Source organism: Ornithorhynchus anatinus, chromosome 2 (genome assembly GCF_004115215.2).
Source record: "Ornithorhynchus anatinus isolate Pmale09 chromosome 2, mOrnAna1.pri.v4, whole genome shotgun sequence".
In the NCBI taxonomy this organism is placed as follows: Eukaryota; Metazoa; Chordata; class Mammalia; order Monotremata; family Ornithorhynchidae; genus Ornithorhynchus; species Ornithorhynchus anatinus.
In genome coordinates this window covers 55679746-55694859 of record NC_041729.1, presented here as the reverse complement: position 1 = coordinate 55694859, position 15114 = coordinate 55679746, and the positions used below count along the sequence as shown (strand labels likewise).

At 49.2% G+C, this 15114-nt stretch overlaps 1 protein-coding gene across 1 annotated transcript; it reads left to right on the top strand.

Annotated features, from left to right (window-relative positions):
• Positions 1 to 1806: 1806 nt before the first annotated feature.
• Positions 1807 to 14583, top strand: LOC100075226 (H-2 class I histocompatibility antigen, Q9 alpha chain-like). Its single transcript, XM_039914586.1, is given in 2 exon segments — positions 1807 to 2461; positions 14459 to 14583. Coding segments are annotated over 2 exon segments (759 nt in total). The 5' UTR covers positions 1807 to 1827.
• Positions 14584 to 15114: the final 531 nt, after the last annotated feature.

The window sequence follows — 15114 nt, the reverse complement described above, 5'->3', positions numbered from 1 at the left end:
ACTTCCCCTCCAGTTATCGTCCTATCTCCCTACTACCCTTCCTTTCCAAAATCCTAGAATGAGTCATCTACAATCGATGCCTAGAATTCCTTAACTCCCATTCTCTCCTAGACCCCCTCCAATCTGGCTTCCGTCCCCTCCACTCTACCGAGACTGCTCTCTCTAAGGTCACCCGTGACCTCCTTCTTGCCAAATCCAATGGCTCCTACTCCATTCTGATCCTCCTTGACCTCTCTGCTGCCTTTGACACTGTCGACCATCCCCTCCTGCTCCATACCTTATCTCACCTTGGCTTCACGGACTCTGTCCTCTCCTGGTTCTCCTCTTACCTCTCTGGCCGATCATTCTCGGTCTCCTTCGCTGGACCCTCCTCCCCCTCCCATCCTTTAACTGTTGGAGTTCCTCAAGGGTCAGTTCTTGGCCCTCTTCTGTTCTCCATTTACACTCACTCCCTCGGTGAACTCATCCGCTCTCACGGCTTTGACTACCATCTCTACGCAGATGACACGCAGATCTACATCTCCGCCCCTGTCCTCTCCCCCTCCCTTCGGGCTCGCATCTCCTCCCGCCTCCGGGACGTCTCCACCTGGATGTCGGCCCGCCACCTAAAACTCAACATGAGCAAGACTGAGCTCCTCATCTTCCCTCCCAAACCGGGTCCTCTCCCAGACTTCTCTATCACCGTGGATGGCACGACCATCCTTCCCGTCTCTCGGGCCCGCAATCTCGGTGTCATCCTTGACTCGTCCCTCTCGTTCACCCCACGCATCCTATCCGTTACCGAGACCTGCCGGTTTCACCTCTACAATATCGCCAAGATCCGCCCTTTCCTCTCCACCCAAACGGCTACCTTACTGTTACGGGCTCTCGTTATATCCCGGCTAGACTACTGTGTCAGCCTTCTCTCTGACCTCCCTTCCTCCTCTCTCGCCCCGCTCCGGTCTATTCTTCACTCTGCTGCCCGGCTCATCTTCCCGCAGAAACGATCTGGGCATGTCACTCCCCTTCTTAAACAACTCCAGTGGTTGCCTATCGACCTCCGCTCCAAACAAAAACTCCTCACTCTAGGCTTCGAGGCTCTCCATCACCTTGCCCCTTCCTACCTCTCCTCCCTTCTCTCTTTCTACCGCCCACCCCGCACGCTCCGCTCCTCCGCCGCCCACCTCCTCGCCGTCCCTCGGTCTCGCCTATCCCTCCGTCGACCCCCGGGTCACGTCCTCCCGCGGTCCCGGAACGCCCTCCCTCCTCACCTCCGCCAAACTGATTCTCTTTCCCTCTTCAAAACCCTACTTAAAAATCACCTCCTCCAAGAGGCGTTCCCAGACTGAGCTCCTCTTCCCCCTCTACTCCCTCTGCCATCCCCCCTTTACCTCTCCGCAGCTAAAGCCTCATTTCCCCCATTTCCCTCTGCTCCTCCCCCTCTCCCTTCCCATCCCCACAGCACTGTACTCGTCCGCTCAACTGTATATATTTTCGTTACCCTATTTATTTTGTTAATGAATTGTACATCGCCTTGATTCTATTTAGTTGCCATTGTTTTTACGAGATGTTCTTCCCCTTGACTCTGTTTAGTGCCATTGTTCTTGTCTGTCCGTCTCCCCTGATTAGACCGTAAGCCCGTCAAACGGCAGGGACTGTCTCTATCTGTTGCCGACTTGTTCATCCCAAGTGCTTAGTACAGTGCTCTGCACATAGTAAGCGCTCAATAAATACTATTGAATGAAAGGATTTAACCCCCATTTTACAGATGAGGAAACCGAGGCACTAAGAAGTTAAGTAACTTGCCCAAGGCGGAATGTGTCGGGGCTGGGCGCGAGGGTGGCGGGGATGGAGACCCTGGCCCGGTCCGCCCCGCTCCTCCCGCTGCTGCTGGGTCTGGGGGCTGCCCGCCTGCCGGAGGGCCGGACCAGGTGGCACTCGCCGTACTATCTCACCACCGGAGTGACCCGGCCCGGCCTCGGGGTGTCTGAGTTCACGTCCGTGGGCTACGCGGACGACGTGCAGTTCGTCAGGTTCGACGGCAACGGGGGACGGGGACGGGCGGAGCCGCGGACCCCGTGGATCCGTGACAACGGAGGACGGGAATACTGGGACCAGGAGACAGAGATCTTCAGGAGCGGGGCGCGGAATTTTCGCGTGGGCCTGCGGAACATCATGGGCTACTACAACCGGAGCGAGGAAGGGTCTCACACCGTTCAGGGGCCGTACGCCTGCCAGCTGCAGGAGGACAACACCACCGGCGAAGGGTTCATGCAGTACGGCTACGACGGACGGGATGACCTCGCGCTGGGCAAGGCCACGCTGAGCCGGACGGCGTTGGACGCCGGGGCCCTCAACACTTAGCGCAAGTGGGAGGCCGACGGGACCATCGCCGAGCGACACAAAGCCTATCTGGAGGGCGAGTGCATCGCACGGCTCCGGAGATACCTGGGGTTCGGGGGGCCCGGCCTCGCCCGGGCAGGTAGCACCCGCTCGACCAGCCCGCCCCTCCCCTCCCCTCCACGGAGCCCCCGAGGAAGGAGTGGCGGGGTCTGCCGGGCGGGGGGGACCTCCATCGGCCCTTCGGTTGGATTTCCTCAGCGCTTTCTGCGCACGGAGCGCCGTACCGACCGCCCGGGAGGGGACAGCGCCACGAGAGACGGGCCCGGTCCCGGCCAGACCCCATTCCCGCCCCGACGGGCACCCCCGGGGACGGTGGCCTCGGGGCCCGGGCCTCGGTCGACCCCTCCGTACGACAGGGACCCGACCGTCTGGCCCCGCTCCGGCCCGGCCCTCGGGACGGGGCTCAGCGGAGAGGAGGCGTCCAACGGATGGGCCATCTGTCTTCTCGACGGCTCCCCGAGGGACCATTCTATTATTGTTATTGTTATCAGTATTATTATCATCATCAGCTGCTAAGACTATTATCGTTATCATTAGCTCCACACGTGTTAATACTATTAGTGTTGTTTTTGTCCGTCCGTCTCCCCCGGTTAGACCGTAAGCCCGTCAATGGGCAGGGACTGTCTCTATCTGTTGCCTATTTGTACATTCCAAGCGCTTAGTACGGTGCTCTGCACATAGTAAGCGCTCAATAGATATTATTGAACGAATGAAAAGATCACATAGGAGGTAAACGGCAAAGCTGATCTTCTGACTCCCACTCTTTCCACCTGGCTAGGTTGCTCCTCACTTAGGTTGGCTTTTTTTTCTTAATGGTATTTCTTACGTGCTTACTGTGTGTCAAACACTGCTCTAAGAACTGGGGTGGCTGCAGGTTATTTAGGTTGGACACAGTCTCTGTCCCTCATGGGACTCACAGTCTAAGTAGGAGGGAGAATAGGTATTCCCATTTACACCTGAGGAAATTGAGGCACAGAGAAATTAAGTGTCTTGCCCCTGCTCACACAGCAGACAAGGGGCGGAGCAGGGATTAGAACCCAGGTCCTTCTGATTCCCAGGCCCGTGCTCTCTCCGCTAGGACACACCGCTTCTCAGGCTCTCCTCTGGCCTGTCTTTGACCTGAACTGTTCTCTCCTTAATTCTGGCCCTTCAGAACAAGGAACAGTGACTTTGTTTATTTTTCTTCCCGTCCATCTCCACAACCAATGGGCTGTATAGCTCTTTCACCCCAGGGGCCCGCGGAGAGCGGAAAGGCATCAGAAAGGATCGCGGCATTCGATCTCCAGTCCTCAAAGTCCCTTTCCGGTTACTAATTAAATAAATGTCATAGGAAACGGGTTCCCCCCAGCTCCAGGAAGGCTTGGCTCCTCCACGCCTCCTCCGCCAGATTGGAAATCCATCTGTCCCGGATTGGCTTGGATCAGCTGTCCTTGGTATAATAACGACTCTGGCATCTGTTCAGCGCTTACTATGCACCGAGCACTGTTCTGAGCGCTGGGGTAGATAAAAGGCGAACCGGTCGCCCCACCGGGGCGGGGGGGCTCCCAGTCTTAATTCCCATTTTACAGATGAGGTAACTGAGACAAAGAGAAGTTAAGTGGTTTGTCCAAGGTCACATAGCAGACAAGTGGCGGAGGTGGGATTTGAACCCACATCCTCCGACTCCCAAGCCCGTGCTCTTTCCACTGAGCCGCGCTGCTTAGCACTGCTGTCTCTTCCCTACCTCAGGTACTCCCAATTTCACGCTCTATCCACTAAGCCTTGAGAAGCGGCACGGCCTAGGGGATAGATCACGGACTTAGGAGTCAGCAGGGCTTGGGTTCTAATCATTCATTCGTTCAATCGTATTTATTGAGCGCTCACTATGTGCAGAGCACCGTACTAAGCGCTTGGCATGTACAATTCGGCAACAGATAGAGACGATCCCTGCCCGATGACGGGCTCAAAGTCTAATCGGGGGAGACGGACGGACAAAAACAAGACAACGTAATCACGATAAATAGAATCAAGGGGATGTACACCTTGTTAACAAAATAAATAGGGTAATAAAAATATATACAAATGAGCAATCCCCGCTCCGCCACATGACTGCTGTGTGACCTTGGGCAAGTCACTTCACTTCTGTGGGCCTCAGTAATCTCATCTGTAAAATAGGGATTAAGAGTGTTAGCCCCACGTAGGTCCAACCTGATTGACTTGTATCTACCTCAGTGCTTAGAACAGCGCTAGACCACGCAGTAAGTGCTTAACAAATACCGAAAAAAAACCAACCTGTTCTCCCTTCCGACTCAGACTGTGTGCCCCACGTGGGACAAGGACTGTGTCCGAAGTAATTAACCTGTACCTATCCCAGCGTTTGACACAGAGTAAGCGCTTGACAAATAGCATTAAAAAAATTGGATGGATGAAGCTCAGTTTTAAGTGCTGAGGGGTATACCAGGTTATAACAATTATGGTATTTGTTAAACACTTACTATGTCCCAAGCACTGTTCTAAGCTCTGGATGAGACCCAGTCCCACAGGGGACTCGCCATCTAAACTGAGTAGAACAGATACCGAGAACAGAGAAGTTAAGAACAACGATTCGTTGTCAATCAATCAATGTTATTTATTGAGCAAAACATCGTACTAAGTGCTTGGAAAGCAGCATGGCAGAGTGGATAGAGCACAGGCCTGGGAGTCAGAAGGTCATGGGTTCTAATCCTGCTCCTCCACTTGTCTATGTGACTTTGGGCAAGTCACTTTACTTTTCTGTGCCTCAGTCACCTCCTCTGTAAAATGGGGATTGAGACTGTGAGCCCCATGTGGGACTGGGACTGTGTCCAACCTGATTTGCTCGTATCCAGCCCAGTGCTTAGTACAGTCTCAGCACATATTAAGTGCTTAACAAATGCCATTATCGATATTATTATTATCACAATACAGTAGGGTTGGTTATACGTTATAAATTAATCAAATTTGGAATGAGAAAAGAGCAATCAGGGTCTCGGGCTCCTCCCAGATGAGGCAGTTTTACCCTGGGGTTCTTAAACCAGGTGGCCACGGAGGTGGTCCGCAGTGGGTGTGTTGGAGGTGGAGGGGGGCCTGGTCTGGGGAGACTCCAGTGATCCTGTTGTGCCCTTCTTATACGGATTTCAGCCTAGACGGGTTCTTGCGTTGGGGTCTCCATTGTGGGCAGTCTGTGGTGGCTGTTCTGGACAGTTGGGCTGGCCAAGTGGACACGCAGGTGGACTGTTTTTGTCTTAAAGAATCAAACACTTCACGAAAAATTTCATAAAATAGATCTGAGTCTGTGTTTTTGGTCTCCGTTCACAGGATTGGCTTTTCCCCCTTCTCTTGCCTGCTCAAACCTCTATTTATAGGACCTGATAACTTGGTTGGATGATGATAATGATGTAGAAGCCGCATGGCTTAGTGGATAAAACCGGGGCCTGGGAGTCAGAAGAAACTGAATTCTAATCCTGGCTCCGTCACATGTCTGTTGTGTGACCTTGGGGAAATCACTTCGGTTCTCTGTACTTCAGTTGCCTCATCTGAAAAAGGGGGATAATAATACTAACGTTGGTATTTATTAAGCGCTTACTACGTGCCAAGCACTGTTCTAAGCACTGGGGTAGATACAAGGTCATCAGGTTGTCCCCCGTAGGGCTCACAGTCTTCACCCCCATTTTCCAGATGAGGTAACTGAGGCACAGGGAATAATAATAATAATCATAATGTTGGTATGTGTTAAGGGCTTACTATGTGCCAAGCCCTGTTCTAAGCGCTGGGGTAGATACAAGGTAATCAGGTTGTCCCACGTGAGGCTCAGTCTTCATCCCCCTTTTACAGATGAGATAACTGAGGCACAGAGAAGTTAAGTGACTTGCCCAAGGTCACCCAGCTGACAAGCGGCGGAGGCCGGATTAGAACCCATGACCTCTGACTCCCGAGCCTGGGCTTTTTCCACTGAGCCACGCTGATAAGAGTGTGAGCCCCCATGTGGGGTAGGATTGTGTCCAACCTGATTAACTTTTACCTATCCCCAGTGCTTAGAAGAGTGCTGACACATAGTAAGTGCTTAACAAGTGCCATTGTTATTACTACTGTTACTATTATTATTACTATTATTATTGTTACTATTATTGTTACTATTATTACTATTGTTACTACTGTAACAAGTGCCATTGTTGCTATTATTCAAAAGACATCCTCTCTACCTCATAACACCCCCCCTTCCCCTCCCCGCCTTTCTCTTTCCCTCTAGACCGTAAGCTCCCAGTGGGAAGGGAACATGTTTGCCAATTCTGTTGTTTTGTACTCTCCCAAGCGCTTAGTACAGTGCTGTGCAAATAGTAAGCACTCAATAAATATCACTGATCGATTGATTGGACACACGGTTTTGGATGCTCTTGAATGAGGAAGCCGAAGGGATGCTTCATACTTTCCAAAAGAGTTCAGCTCTCTCTTTCACCTTTACTCAGCAACCAGCTGTCGCCTCCCTAACCCCTGACGTCCACTTTTTCTGACTTTCTGAGCTTCTTTCCACACTCTGTGAAGCAGCTGCTCCCGGCAGCATCACCAGGAAGAGTGGGAAAGGAAACCAGAGGTCGAGACTCCGACGGACGGAGGCTCCGCAGAACGGCAGAGCAAGATGGACCTGTGGCTCGGGATTGGCAAGGAGAGGGCTAATTGTTGAGCTGGTTCAGACAGCTCCTCTGGAGGTATTGAAAAGTGTCATCAGTCGGTCAATTGTATTTATTGAGTACTTACTATGTGCACAGCACTATACTAAACACTTGGGAGAGTACAATATAACAATAAATAATAATAATGTTGGTATTTGTTAAGCGCTTACTATGGGCCGAGCACTGTTCTGAGCGCTGGGGTAGATACAAGGTAATCAGGTTGTCCTACATGAGGCTCACAGTTAAACCCCCTTTTACAGATGAGGTCACCGAGGCACAGAGAAGTTAAGTGACTTGCCCACAATCACGCAGCTGACAAGTGGCAGGGCCGGGAGTCGAACCCATGACCTCTGCCTCCCAAGCCCGGGCTCTTTCCACTGAGCCACGCTGCTTCTCTGACACATTCCTTGCCCACACTAAAAAGACACAATAAAAAGACACATTCCTTGCCCACGACGAGCTTACCATCTAGAGATCTGCTACCTCACGATTTCCCAGGGAGTCCTGGGGTAATTGGAGTTTTGGACACCGACGGGACTCCAGGCTGTCTTTGTGTGGGGGAAGAGGGAAAGATGAAAGGGAAAGAGAGCTGAGAATTTTGTTTTGTTTTGTTTCTATGGTATTTTCTAAGTGCCTCCTATATGCCAGACCCTGTCCTAAGCACTGGGGTAGATACAAGCTAATCAGGTTGGACAGGGTCCATGTCCCACATGGGGCTCGCAGTCTTAATCCCCCTTTTACAGATAACTGATGTGCAGAGAAGTGAAGTGACTTGGCCAAGGTCACACAGCACACAAGTGGCGAGCTGGGTTTAGAACCCAGATCCTTTTGACTTCCAGGCCTGTGCTGGATCCACTAGGGCATGCTGCCTCTCACTCCGAGATCCAGTTCTCTAGCCGCTGGCCCGGAGGTTCACTTCTGGAAAGATAGAGGGAAAATTGGAGACTACCTCTCCTATCTCTGGCCTGGAATTTTCATCCCTTCCACAACTCTCTCCCCCTTCAAGCACATCTCCGCCAAGAGGTCTTCCCCAGTAAACCCTCATTTCCCCTGCTCCCTCTGACTGCTGGGTCACCCTTGCATTTGGACCTGTACCCTTTAAACATTTAATTGAATATCCATAATGTATTTTCACGTCCAGCTCCTTCCCTAGACTGTGAGCTCCCCGTGGGCAGGGAATGTGTCCACCGACTCTGTCGAATTGTACTCTCCCAAGCATTCAGTACAGTGCTCTGCACCCAGTAAGTGCTCGATAAAGGCCGTTGATTGACTTAATCCAACCTCTTGCTTCTGGCACGCCTGCACTCACTCTCCCGGATCGAATGGAGCCTCTTCGCTTTTTTAAATCTTCCTCAGTAATTAGGAGGGCAGAACTACTCAAAGAATTCTCACATCCACCTTCTGCCAAGAACCCTGAGAAAAGGGCTTTTTTTTTTTTTAGGGATTAAATGGCGCACCTCCTACATAGTATCCAGATCTGTGTTACTCAGTTGCTGTGAATCTGCTATATTTACTGGTCTTCTGAATTTCTGATGGTGGGCAGGTTTCAATTTAAAGACATGGAAATCTGCTGGAAAAGCAGGCAGCGTGGCCTAAGTTGTCTGACAGTTCGGGGCCTGCTCCTGCCCCAGGAGATTGGTGAGAAGACGCCAGTCAGTTTCATTCTCCTGCACTAACATCAGATAACCTGTCACCCATTTGCTCTCAAATGGAAAGAGATCAACAGGAAATCAAATAAAGTCTGATAAGGGAGCCCAGTGTCATAATTGTGGTAAAAAAAAAAATGCCAGGGTCTTTAAATTATTTTGTCCTGCTCTTCTTTCTTCCCTTCCCCTCCCATTATATATATAAAAAGGGACCCACCACCCAGGAGTTATCTGAAACCCCTGATCTCCTCCCCCTTGCAGAGCAGCAGATTTGCTTTGTTCAGTTTTCCAAATAAGTAGCTCAAATAACCAGTCAGAATGAAGGTTTTAAAAGTGTAGCCTTTGAGACTGCGCATATTTCCTGTCGCCGGGCTAATAAATAGGTCTTAAACGAGATCTAAAGGGAGAGCCTGGAGGGAGCTTGCTAGCAGGAGATGAGAAAGAAGTCATCGGATGGAGTATCTCAAGTAAATTTGGTGGCCTGTGAGTTCCCGCCATTCCCGTTTTTTTAAAAATTACTTTGTATGAAGCAGCGTGGCCTAGTGGTTAGAGGACGGGCCTGGGAGTCAGAAGGGCCGGGGTTCTAATTCCGGCTCCTCCAACTGTCTGCTGTGTGACCTTGAGCAGGTCACCTCACTTCTCTGTGCCTCAGTTGCCTCATCTGTGAGCCCCATGTGGGACAAGGACCGTGTCCAACCTGATTAGCTTGTATCTACCCCAGCGTTTAGAACAGTGCTTGACATATAGTAAGAGTTTAACAAATACCATCATTATTAGCGTGGGCGGGTTTAAAGATAGCAAGAAAGCCGGCCGCTGTTTCATTCCCTTGCTCCTTTCTTCAGATTCTCCTGGTTTTTCCAATTGATACCAACAGCGCATCACAACTCGCCGCTTCTTCAAAGCCCATCTGAAGTCACATCTCCTTCAAGAGGACTGTCCTGATTCATTTTTCCTCTCACCCAGTCCCACGGCTTCCAGCTAAGAAGTCCTCAGTACTTCTCAATCTAATAATGGCATATATTAAGCACTTCCTATGGGCTATAGTGCCGAGGAGGTACGAGATTCTAAGATTGGGCAGAGTCCCCATCTCACATGCGGCTCCGAATCTACTTTATGCAGGAACTGGGACCCAGAGACTTGTCCGAGATCCCACTGCAGGCCAGTGGCTCTCCTGCACCATCTACGCACTTATGCCCTTGCGGATCTCTTGGAGAATTTTGGTTCATACCTTATTACTTTGTTAGCATAGCTTAGAGGATAGACCCTGGATGTGGGACTCAAAAGGACCTGGGTTCTAGTCCCAGTTCTGCCACTTGTCTGCAGTGTGACCTCGGGCAAGTCACTTCGTTTCTCTGTGCCTCAGCTTCCTCATCTGTAAAATGGGGATTAAAGCGGCGAGCCCTCTGTGGGCCAGGGACCGTGTCCAACCTGATGATCTCGTATCTACCCCAGCACTTAGTACGGAGTGAGGGCTTAGCAATTACCGTAAAAATTACACGCGCACACACGCACACAAAAACAAAACCCCAACAAAACCACAGGCCCTCAGCAACTTCCCTCCAGCTGCTGCAGGTGGGGGAGGGGAGTCTTTATTGGACGCAGGCACATCTGTTTCTCCTTTCCGATTGAATTACATTCATCTCCTGTAAGGGATGCCAAAGCTAACAGTAAAGGATTCCTCAAACACGTCCAAAGCCGGAAACCGGTTAAGGAATCGGTGGGGTCACTTGCTGATTGTCGGGTAAAAAGGTGCATTCGGTGATGAGAGGACAGGCAAGAGGCTCAGTGTGCAATTTTTAAATTCTTTCTGTACCTTGGAAGGTGTCAGGGACATATTTCATTACAAAAATGGCCTGAAGTACTGGATCAGGGCACTGAATTAAATGATGGGAAACCCAAGGTTGATTCAGAACAAATGGATGGATTAGATGTAAACAAATCCCTCGAGGAGAATGTCCCCACCCGAGAGCCCACCTCCTTCAGGAAATTGAGGAAGTGCTGACAGGAAGGGCAATAGAAGCAGTGTGGCCTGGTCGATAGAGCACAGGCCTGGGAGTCAGAAGGACGTGAGTTCTAATCACAGGCCCGTCACTTGTCTGCTGGGTGGTCTTGGGCAAGTCACTTCACTTCTCTGTGCCACAGGTGCCTCATCTGTAAAATGTGGATTAAGACTGTGGGACATGGACTGTGCCCACCGTGATTAGCTTGTACCTACCCCAAGGCTTAGTATTTGTTCATTCGGTTGTATTTATGGAGCACATACTGGGTGCAGAGCACTGTACTAAACACTTGGGAGAGTACAATACAACAGAATTTGTAGGCACATTCCCTGCCCATGGTACGTTTTCAGTATAGACAGGGAGAAATTTGATCCAGATTGGATTACCCCAGGCTGAGCAGAGTCCAGATTACATTACTATGTGTCAAGCACTGTACTAAGTGTTGGGGTAGAGACAAGATAATCAGGTGGAACAAAGCCCCTGTCCCTCCTTGGGCTCATTGTTTAACAAGGAGGGAGAGCAGGTATTTAATCCCGTGTTCTAAGTGCTGGGGTAGACACAGGGGAATCAGGTTGTCCCACGTGGGGCTCACAGTCTTAATCCCCGTTTTACAGATGAGGTCACTGAGGCACAGAGAAGTTAAGTGACTTGCCCACAGTCACACAGCTGACAAGTGGCCGAGCCGGGATTCGAACCCATGACCTCTGACTCCAAAGCCCGTGCTCTTTCCACTGAGCCACGCTGCTTCTCCAAAATGTCGGTATTTGTTAAGCGCTTACTATGTGCTGAGCACTGTTCTAAGCGCTGGGGTAGATACAGGGTAATCGGGTTGTCCCACGTGGGGCTCACAGTCTTAATCCCCATTTTACAGATGAGGTAACTGAAGCACAGAGGAGTTAAGTGACTCGCCCAGAGTCACACAGCTGACAAGCGGCAGAGCCGGGATTCGAACCCATGACCCCTGACTCCCAAGGCCGGGCTCTTTCCACTGAGCCACGCTGCTTCTCTACACATTTTAGAAAAATGATCCAGGCAGCACAGTGAAGGAGGGACTGGTGGAGAGAGACAGGAGGCAAGGAGGTCGGCAAGGAGGCTGATAAAGTAACTGAGGCGAGACAGGATAAGTGCTTGGATCAACATAGTCGTAGTTTGGCTGGAGAGGAAAGGGTGGATTTTAGCTATGTCGTGAAGGTAAAACTCAAAGGATTTGGTAATGCATTGAATATGTGGGTTGATGAGAAGGGAAAGAGGATGTGACTGGGGTCTTCCCCACCTTTTCTCCCCCACACACTTACCCATTCGCTCACTCTGAGTGGAGGAGGCAGAATCTGATACTCCTGAGACCTGCGAGAGGTACTGATGGGGATTTTAATCTTTTTGATTTGCAAATGGCTTTTTACCAATAGTCTTAGGGTATATCTCTTGAACCAAAATAATGATAGCAATAATACTTACGCGCTTCCTATGTGCTGAATACTGTAGTATTTGCTGGGATGGATACACGATCATTGGGTCCCACACGGTGGTCACAGTCTAAGTAGGAGGGAGAACGGGTATCGCACCCCCATTTTGCAGAAAAGGGAAGTGGGGCACCGAGAAGTTAAGTGACTTGCCCAAGATCCCGTAGCAGGTACGAGGAGAAGTCGGGGTCAGAACCCCGACCCCCTGATTCCCAGATCTATGCTCTTTCCACTGGGCCACACTGCATTGTTCTCGTCTGTCTCCCCCGATTAGACCGTAAGCCCGTCAAAGGGCAGAGACTGTCTCTATCTGTTACCTATTTGTACATTCCAAGCGCTTAGTACAGTGCTCTGCACAGAGTAAGCGCTCAATAAATACTATTGAATGAATGAATGCTTTTCTACAGCTGATTTCCGCGATGGGCAACCCTTTATGGTGGTGATTTGCAACTTTGTAGGTTTGGTGACTGAAGCTAAAATGAAACTAGTCCTTTGTTAGCAAATAAAAAAGGCTCCCTCTCTCTCTTCAATCTGGGTCCTATCATGGTTGACAGAGACGGTCAAAGCTGAACTGTACTCTGCCTCTTTAATAATAATAATAATAATAATGTTGGTATTTGTTAAGCACTTACTATGTGCCGAGCACTGTTCTAAGCGCTGGGATAGACATAGGGGAATCAGCTTGTCCCACGTGGGGCTCACAGTCTTAATCCCCATTTTACAGATGAGGGAACTGAGGCACAGAGAAGTTAAGTGACTTGCCCACAGTCACACAGCTGACAGGTGGCAGAGCTGGGATTCGAACTCATGAGCCCTGACTCCAAAGCCCATGCTCTTTCCACTGAGCCACGCTGCTTCTCTCTCTCGACTGCCGGAATGACAGTCTTCTCAAGCTGGCTCTGGTACCTTTATACCCTGCTTGCTGCCTTCCATCAATCAAACAATCAATCAATCAATCAATCAATCATATTTATTGAGCACTTACTGCATGCAGAGCACTGTTCTAAGCAACCCATCAAATGTGGGTGGCCCTAGACAGAGATTCAGAGAAATCTCAACTGGTTTAAGCTGAGAAGTGGCCATACCTCCTTATTCCATGTATGTCAAAATGTAAATTGTAGTTAATTTGGTCCTCTTGAAGGCAAAGGTCATAATGTCAGTTCCTGAAAGTCGCAATCTAATTTTATCATGTATGAGAACTGACAAAGGAAGGATTCTCCCTTACTTATAATGCTTATAAAATTCCCTATTATTTTCTCCTCTAAGGAGCTAAAATGGCCCCATTTGTGGTTATACTTTACTATATGGACTGCACTTTTTAAAAGCTTCAGATTACTGATAAAATATTTGTAATACTAGCAAAATCTAGTATGCTAGTATTCAATGAAATAAAAGGAAATGCCATTAATAAATTAGCATTATGAAGTTAGTATTAAGAGGCATAAAAAGAAATGCAATTAGTAAATTAGTGTTATGAAGTTAGCATTAAATAGAATAAAAGGAAACGAAATAGGTATGTGGAGCTATAGTTAATTCTTGCAAATATAGTATTAGTGAGGGGGATTTCCACAGGGGCTAGGATGGCGGTCCAAAAATGGAGGGAAAGAAGGAAAATGCAGGAAAGGGAGAGAGAAACCAAAGAGAAAAGAGCCAACAAGGAGACACACACACACACGCACACAGAATGAGAAAGAAATGAGGATAGAAGCAGGTGAATACTGAGGTAGATACAAGACAATCAGGTTGGACACACATGGGGCTCAAAATGTTCATTCCCATTTTCCAGATGAGGTAACTGAACCGTAGAGAAGTTAAGTGACTTGCCCAAAGTCTCACAGCAGACAAGTGACACAGCAGACAAGTGGCAGAGGGATTAGAACGCAGGTCCTTCTGACTTCCAGGCCTCTGCTTTAACTACTTGGCCACACTGTCTCTCCCTGTCCTAGAAGCCTGAATTCTTGTTGTTACCCTCCATGTCTCACTGTCTTTCAGCTCTCACATTCGACCTACTGTTAAATCCCGCTGGTTCTTCCTGATCTTTATTCATTCAATCGCATTAATTGGATGCTTACTGTGTGCAGAGCACTGTAGTAAGCGCTTGGGAAGTGCAATTCAGCAACAAATAGAGACAATCCCTGCCCACAACGGGCTCACGGTCTAGAAGGGGGGAGACGGACATCAAAACAAGTAAACAGGCATCAGTAGCATCATTATAAATAAAAAGAATTATAGATATATACACATCATGAATAAAAAATAAATATAATTATAAATCTATCTGCCCCTTCTTCCCCCTTAAACAGCTACTACCCTGGTCAATTCCCCCATCATACTGTGGCTAGACTATTACATCTGCCTCCTTGCTGATGTCCCTGATTTCAGCCTCTCCACTCTCCTCTTCAGCTGCTGCAATGGATCATCTTCTTGAAGCATCACCCGCTCCTCAAAAATGCCACTGGCTTCTCTTTTCCCTCAGCTTCGAGCAAAAATTATTCGTCGGCTTCAAGGCCCCCCTCCAACTCTCCATTTCACATACCAGTTCTCTCTCTCTCTTCAATCCTCCTGAGCTAGCCCCATCCCTGAACCTCACTGTATTTCACTCTCAACTCTCCTTCCTCCTCTGTCCCCTCGTTCATCTTCTTCCCCGGCTGAGAATTCTCTTTTTGTACCACAGGTCTTCCCGTGTTCAAAGCCCTCCTAAAATCCTACTTTCTCTCAAAAGCTTTCCCCAATAAATTCCCAACACCCCAGATCTCACCAATCTAGTTTTTATCTCCAATTTATTTATTTATACCCACCTTCAGGACTTGTGTGTAGATTCCATTGTACTTACAATTATATATTCTGCTCACCCTGTGGTATTTTGATGTCTGTCCTCATTGGAGCCTCAAGTTCTTTGTGGACGGGGACAAGTCTCTCTCTCATTTTTTTAAATGGTATTTGTTATGCATTTACTATG